At 49.6% G+C, this 8,245-nt stretch overlaps 1 protein-coding gene across 4 annotated transcripts in view; it reads right to left on the bottom strand.

Moving 5' to 3' along the window:
- Positions 1-3,943: 3,943 nt before the first annotated feature.
- Positions 3,944-8,245, bottom strand: part of bcl9l (BCL9 like) — a 132,501-nt gene continuing 128,199 nt past the window's right edge. For all 4 annotated transcript variants that reach the window (XM_033049752.1, XM_033049754.1, XM_033049753.1 and 1 more), the window contains one exon: positions 3,944-7,043. In XM_033049752.1, the coding sequence (XP_032905643.1) occupies positions 5,866-7,043 (1,178 nt within the window). In that variant the 3' untranslated portion in view covers positions 3,944-5,865. The remainder of the gene's footprint in view (positions 7,044-8,245) is intronic.

Below are 8,245 nucleotides of genomic sequence, written 5' to 3'. Positions count from 1 at the left end.
CTTTCTTCAGTCAGAGTGACTCCAGCTTTTTGTGTCTATCTTTGGTTTCAACCAGCATCTGCAGTTCCCTTCCCACACATCAACCTGACCCAGTCATTCATATTTCTCTCTCCACCGATGCTGCCTAACCTGTCGAGTGGCTCAAACATTTCTGCCTTTGTTTTAGATGGCCGGTGATATTTTCTTTAGGATCGATGCATTATGTGAAGATGAGAAGTACAAGTGTCTAAAAAAAAATCTCTGCTCTGAGCGGTGGAACCAAGTAGATAAATCTCTCCCCACCTGCATCCCTGCAGTGACTCAGACTGTGCCCTGTGGGTAGAAACTGCCCACAGTGAATCATTTCCCAGCACCAAGGTAGCTGACACCCATAACACCCTTAATGTCAGTGGAAGGAACAATAATGTAGGCTCAAATGTAGTCGAAACACACATACAATCTGTAAATGATTGAGTAATTAAGACATCAAAAAATAGTAAGTCCATGCATGCACTAATTATTCTTAAAGGGAATACAAGGCCTTCAATAACTAAACACAGAGTAGGCTGATTCATAAGATCAGGACCTTTTCAATCAAAGAGTACCACGCCAAATAAATAGACGCAAAATTGAAACCAGAGTAGGAGTTGACCATAACTACTTTGACTGTAAATGTTGCTGGTGAAGTTCCACTGATGGGTGTCGGGACATGTGCATGAATTGCTTCATTCATTCAAAGGCTCCATTATTAAGCATGAGGTTTTGGTGTGCAATGGGCTATAGTTAAATGGAAGATAGACACAAAAAGCTGGAGTAACTCAGCGGGACAGGCAGCGTCACTGGAGAGAAGGAATGGGTGACGTTTCGGGTTGAGAAGACTGAAGAAGGGTCTTGACCCGAAACGTGACCTATTCCTTCTGAAGTCTGAAGAAGGGTTTAGGCCCGAAACGTTGCCTATTTCCTTCGCTCCATACATGCTGCTGTACCCGCTGAGTTTCTCCAGCACTTTTGTCTACCTTTGATTTTCCAGCATCTGCAGTTCCTTCTTAAACACCTATTCCTTCTCTCCAGAGATGCTGCCTGTCCCGCTGAGTTACTCCAGCTTTATGTGTCTATCTTCGGTGTAAACCAGCATCTGCAGTTCTTTCCTACACAGTTAAATCAAAATTGTGGAGAATGGGAATTGGTTAATATAGTGCTCCAATAATCTGTACATTAGAACGGAGGAATGGGGGGGGTCAGATATGTAATTAAAATATTGATGCACCACAAGCAAGTCACTGGGACTATCATTTAACAGGATTGAATTACAGGTTGTATTGAATTTGTGTTGGGGTTACAGAGTGGCGAGAAGATCCGGAAATTATTTTAGCATGAGTCAGGAAAAATTATTCCTAGCATGAGTCAGGAAAAAATCTTCAGGGTGATCTTTTACACTTTTGGGTTTCGATACAGCGCGGAAACAAGCCCTTCGGCCCAACAAGTCCGTGCCAACCAGCGATCTCCCCGTACACACACACACTAACCAACACACTAGGGACAATTTTACAACTTTACCGCAACCAATTAACCTACAAACCCGCGTGTCATTGGAATGTGGGAGGAAACCGGAGCATCCGGAGAAAACCCACCCGGTCACCGGGAGAGCGTACAAACTCCGTACAGACAGCACCCGCAGTCAGATTTGATAGAAGTCTTCAAAGTTACAAAAGAACTTCACAGTATTCTTGCCGCAAAGATGTTTCCACTTGTTCAGGAAAACAATCTCAGAGTGATAAATACAACACAGTCACAGTGAAGTCCAGTTATGAATTATTCGCAACACCTTTCCCAGAGAAACCATTCACCTACTCCAGATCAGCGGGGTGGCTGCGGGAAGATTCATAAACTCAACCCATGACCATCTCCTTGTGAGAAACACTGAATATTCCTCATGTTGGTACCCAGGTCACCTCTGTCCACATTGTGGTGTGCCCTTGGTTTACGCTCTCTGCTCCACCAGCCTCACCCATTCATCAACCATCCCATACAATTCCCACTTACTTTAACTATATTCCATCAGCAGACATAGCTTCCCCTCCCCTTCACTTTCCTCATTCTGAGGGGAATGTTCCTTTCATCACTCTACACCTGAGATGCAACTCCCATTCCTTCAACTCATCCCAACCCACCATCCAAACATTCATGTCGGGACAAGCAGCCTGTCCTCTGATCTCGTGTGTTGCTGATGAAGTGGTCTCCACCACATTGGAGGAGTTGATCGCAGACTGCGTCACCACTTTGTGGAGTGCCCCCATTCAGTCTGCAAGGTGTGGCGTGTCCTGATTAATAGTGTCGTAAAGTCATAGAGTGTTACAGCGTGGATACAGGCCCTTCGGCCCAACGTTCCCACACCGGCCAACATGTCCCAGCTACACTAGTCCCACCTCCCTATCCCTCCAAACCTGTCCTAGCCATGCACCTGGTAGACAAAAGTGCTGGAGAAACTCAGCGGGTGCAGCAGCATCTATGGAGCGAACTATGCTGCACCCACTGAGTTTCTCCAGCACTTTTGTCTACCTTCGATTTTCCAGCATCTGCAGTTCCTTCTTAAACACTAGCCATGTACCTGTGTGCTTCTTAAATGGTAGGCTTCCAGTTTCCCAGTGTTTATTCTGCATCAAACTCTCTCTCTCTGCTCTTCTATCAACTCCTGCGCCGTTACAAGATGGAACAATGTACGCTTGAGGTACAATACATTTTCCCTCTGGAAATGCTGTGGGCCGAGTCATGGAGCACAGAAACAGGCCCTTCGGCCTAGTTTGCCCACCCCGACCATGATGTCCCATCTACACTAGTCCTATTAGCCTGTTTGGACCAAAGATCCTATAGCGAGCAAGATGGCCCACTCGATGTAAAAGGCGTAGTACGGTCATGGGCAGATTCACGGGTAATTTTCTGCCTCATTTCCGTAACCGGCTTCAGTCTCTGCACCAAAGATCCCGTAGCGGAGCAAAGATACTAGTGCGGAGACGGAAGCCGGTTACGGAAACATCCTCGTAAAAATAAAAGTTATTTGGGAAAAATCTCTCATTTTCAGAATTATAATTTATTAACACAAACTGTTCCCCCGCAACATTGATTACACTGCGGGTCGGGTCGGGTCGGGTTACTGAAATGGATGAAAAAAAGGCCCACGTTCCGCTCCGTTGCGTACTACACGTCAGCCCATTGCATTTAGCAGGAGTGGTCTATCTTGCTCTGCTATAGGATCTTTGGTTTGGACCATATCCCTCTAAACCTATCCTATCCACGTACCTGTCCAAATGTTTTTTAAATGTTGTATAATTTCTGCCTCAACTACCTCTTCTGGCAGCTCGTTCCATATACCCATCACCCTCTGTATGAAAAACATATTGCCTCTCATATTCCTCTTAAATATTTCCCCTCTCACCTTAAACTATGTCCTCTGGTTTTCCATTCTCTACTCTATCAAGACTCTGTGCATCTACCTTCAATGATCTTTTACACCTTCATAAGATCACTTCTCATCCTCTAATGCTCTGTGGAACACAGTCCTAGCCTGCCCAACCTCTCCCTGTTGCTCATAGCCTGAAATCCTGGCCACAGAAATCCTCGTAGATCCTCTCTGCATTTATTGAGGGCACAATAACGACCTCCACAATTTTGGGGAACTTGCTGTCGGTATTAGAACAAATTACTTCGGCTTTAAGCACTTTTCAAATGACCCATTTTTTCACTGGAGTTTCTCGAGCTGGTCCCTGTAAATAATGTGTCGCACAAGATGTCACACTTTAATATTTTCTTGGTACTTCCCGGCAAGTTCTTCATCTTCGGGAGTTTCCTCACCAGCAGAAGGAGATTCCTTGTGTCGATTTAAACATCTGGTTCATAGAATTTTTTTAAAAAACAATCAAAAACACTTTTCAATTCTCATTAAGAATGTTTCTCCATGCAAAAACAGTTTTTTTTTTTTTTTAAATTTCATTTATTTTATGAATGTCTGTATTATATAAACAAAAACAAAAACCAGCCTCTGGACCAAAAAGGTGCAAAAAAAGTTTCAAATGAAGATCTGTGACTTAAATCTGTCCAAGAAACCCTTCCCTGGCAGAAACCCCATGTCATGTTTGTCTCCCTCCCTCCCAAGTCCCCCCTCCCTCTGGGAGACCCCCCTCCCCTCAGGTACATCTCCAGAGAATGATGTACGATGAGATCAGGCCCCAAACCCCAGCCCTGCAAGCCCTTCCTCTTCCAACCACCAACGGCCAATGGGACAGCGTGTTCTCGGACAAAACTGGTGGAAGCCTCGCGGAGAGCAGCTGAAACACCGAGGCTGAGGGGAAGATGTTGTGGGCTGAGGTTGAGCAAGCGGGTTGTCATTGCAGCTGGGAGCTGGGGCGGTACTCAGCTGCGGTACAAACCCTTCAGATGGATCAATTGATGGGTAGTTGTGGGCTGCTGGCTGACTGCGATTAACAAGCCCCCGTGCTTTAGTTCAGGGCTCCTCCGGATTTGTGCTATGTTTCGGGCAGGTGTCCCGTGACTCCATTCACCTGTAAACCCCTCCCCCCCCCCCTCCCCCATCAGTGAAGCGGCCTGCACCCTCTTGCTGCCCTTCCCACCCATCCAGGTGTGCTCGCAGGTGAGGAGCGGTCGCCCATCTTGTTGATTCCTCGGGTCCTTCCAACCTGGTGGCAGAAACAGTCGGCAGTCTGCGGAGTTCGTGGAGTGACACCTGGAGGAACTGGCCGCCATTTCAGGCAACACCACACACCTTTCTCCCTGCCACCCACTCATCGGTTCATTTGCCATCAAAGCTCTTTAGATTTTGTGTTTTTCTTTGGGGGCACTGAAGTTTAACCTCACCCACCACGCCTTTCGGGAAACCCTAAGAGACGGGAAGAGGAGGTCTGGTTTCTGCCCCAACTGGTCTACTCCCAGTTACTCCGTCATTTTGTGTCTACCTGGTCTGCTTGCAACACTGGTCTCCAGAAACCTTCTGCTGCGTTCCAGGTGAACCTCCTCCCCAATCCATCCCTCCCCTCTCCACCCGCCCAACCTACCCACCCGCCCAACCCCGGTAACTGCGAGGCCCCGTCTATCCTGCACGCACCCCGGAACAGAGATAAAACCTCGATTGAATCAGTCCCAGAGAGACACTATATGTTTCCTCAGCTCTGGAGCTGATGTTTCTAATCCCACACATTGAAACACAGGCTGAGTGTGAACGGTTTGTCCTCAGTCTGGCGAAGAGATGGCAGGGCGGTGCTGGCTCGAAGGGCCGAATGGCCTCCTCCTGCACCTATTTTCTATGTTTCTATGATACAGGACACTGGGCAGCTGCAGGGAGGGGAGTGGGACCCTGACAAGACTGGCAACCCTTCTTGTGGAAGAGACCCTTCCTGGAATTTCCCTGTCACAGTTCTGGATGGTTCTCGAGCGAAAACACAGAGTTACAGGAACCGTAAAAACAAAATCACAGACTGAGGCGGTATATTTACAGCATTAATGAAATCCCTTTGCACAACAGCGGACGAGGAAACCAAAAGGAGAGAGGGAGAAGGAGAGAGAGAGAGAGAGAGAGAAAGAGAGAGAGACTGAGAGAGAAATAAAAAAATTTAAATGGAAAACGCAAATGTCTGGAAGTCTTTCGGCCGAGCTCACTCTGTTAAAAAATAATCTTTGACTCCCCCCCCCATTTCCCCCCCTCCCCCCCCCCCCCCCCCCCCACCTCCCAGCCCCTCCTCGGTATAAACTCTTCGTCTCCTCAGTTTTCTGGGCCTCACTTTTCGTAATAAAATTATTATTTTTTCAATTTTTCCCACCACTGTAGCTCCGTGACTTGCATAAACCCTAATTGTACGAAAAGTCGATGAGAGGAGCTTAGAAGGGCATGTTGGCAGCGTTTCCGGGCCCGGGTACAAAGGTGATGGGCGTATCTAAGGACATGCTCCTCTGTCTTAACTGCTGGGGGAACATCATACTTTGGTGGGGCGGCGCAGCCAGAACGCCCACCTGAGGGGGCAGCATGTGTCCCCCCTGCCCGTACATCTCCCCCGAGAGGGAGAGGCTCCTCTGCTTGGCTTGGAGCATCATGTTCTGTTGGGCCATCAAGCTCTGCTGCGGAGACATGAGGACCTGGTGTAGGCTGTTGCCCATCACGCTGTGTTGGCCCGGCATGCCTGTCCTTGCCATCATGGGCCCCGGCACCTGCCCCGGGTGGAATATGTGCATGCTCAGGCCCCTCTGCACCACCTGCTGCTGATGATGCTGCTGCTGTTGTTGTTGCTGTCCGGCAAGGCTGGGTCGACCGGGAGCGCCCTGCTCCAGCATCATGCTGTGAAGGTTCATAAGGTGAGGGTTGGAAGACGGGGCTTTGGGCACCTGCGGTTCACCTTTGGGGAAGTACTGCAGCGTGCTGCTGGGCCTCTCCGAGGGAATGATGCGCGACAGGTTGAACTCGGGGATGCCGCTGGCCGACGGCCGTATCACGTCCTGAAGCTCGGGGTCGTTGAGGACCGAGGCCACGCCCGAGAGCTGGTAGCTTTCGGCCACCGAGCGGACCGACACGCCCTTGGTCATCAGGTGCGGAGGCGGGGGAGGCGGAGGCTGCTGCTGCTGTTGCTGCGAGACGGGAGACGGTCCGGTGGGGACCCCGTGCGGTGGGACCCCGTCATCGTGGGACATGGCCATCCCAGGAGGGTAGACCTGCTGCATCCCGGAGCCCGGGGACTGCAGGGGGTTGTGGGGCTGGTGCTGCATCCGCTGGAGGACCATGGGGTTCTGAGGTAGCATCTGGGAGCCGCCGCCACTCAGCGGGCCCAGCGAGTCCTGGGACGGGTGCACCATCATGGGGCTCTGCACGCCCATGCCCGCTCCGTGGCCCTCGTGCATGCCGATGCTGGGGCCCATCATGCCCGGCGATGGCATCATGGACTGCGGTGGTTCATGCGACAGGGGCTGGCCCACCATGCCCATCGCCAGCGGGCTGTTGGCAGATCCTGGCCCCACCACACTCTGAGACACCAGGTGCTGCTGTGGGTTCTGGCCCCCACTTAACCCTGCAAGGCAACCGAAAAGTAAGTTAACACAAGTCCCACTCCTCTCGCCAGCCATCTTAAATCCAATTTCCACTGTACACGACTAACATGCCCCGCCACAACTTATAGGAAGCCAAAAGACATTATGACAGGCGACTAGATACTTAATCAGGTTGATCGAAGCATCATCAAGAGAGAGTCATGAGTGTTTTAATGTCATGTGTCCCAGATAGAACAATGACATTCTTACTCGCTGCGGCACAACAGACTATGTGAACACCACAGACCCTACAGCGAGCAAGATGGTCCACTCGACGAAAAAGACGTAGTACGGTCATGGGCAGATTCACGGGTAATTTTCGGCCCCATTTCCGTAACCGGCTTCCGTCTCCGCACCAAAGATCCCGTAGCGGGGCAAAGATACTAGTGCGGAGACGGAAGCCGGTTACGGAAACATCCTCGTAAAAATAAAAGTTATTTGGTAAAAATCTTCTCCTCATTTTCAGAATTTTAATTTATTAACACAAACTGTTCCCCCGCAACGTTGATTACACTGCGGGTCGGGTCGGGTCGGGTTACGGAAATGGATGAAAAAAAGGCCCACGTTCCGCTCCGTTGCGTACTACACGTCAGCCCATTGCATTTAGCAGCAGTGGTCTATCTTGCTCCGCCTATAGGATCTTTGGTGAACACAGTACACTGTAACCAATGTCATAAACATAGGAAGGAGAAGTAAGAGTAAAGCCACAGTGAGGAGGGATTCTGTTACTCAGGTCTAAGGTAGCATGAAATATCCATGAGGGAAGAAGTGCCTGGGACATCGCTCTGACTTCAGGCCCATATTTATCATGGTCCAATGTTAATGGCAGAGATGGTTTGGATACTTATCATTTCCATTTGTGTACAAACGGGCAGATTTCTAACATCACCTTCATGAAGCACAATATTGGCCAAGATGAACTGAGAGCTGCACTTGTTTACGAGAGATGCTTTCACAAGCTCATAGGTTCCAGGAGCAGAATTAGGTCATTCATCCCATCACGTCTACTCCGCCATTCACTCATTCCCCTCTCATTCTCCTGCCTTCTCCCCCCCTGACCCCTGTACTAATCACAAATCTGTCAATCTCCGCCTTGAATATATCCATTGACTTGGCCTCCACCGCCGTCTGTGGCAACGAATCCTACAGATTCACCGCCCTCTGCTTTGGAAGCACAAGTTCT

The sequence above is a fragment of the Amblyraja radiata genome, chromosome 33 (genome assembly GCF_010909765.2).
Source record: "Amblyraja radiata isolate CabotCenter1 chromosome 33, sAmbRad1.1.pri, whole genome shotgun sequence".
NCBI classification, from domain to species: Eukaryota; Metazoa; Chordata; class Chondrichthyes; order Rajiformes; family Rajidae; genus Amblyraja; species Amblyraja radiata.
This window is presented reverse-complemented; position numbering and strand designations above follow the sequence as displayed.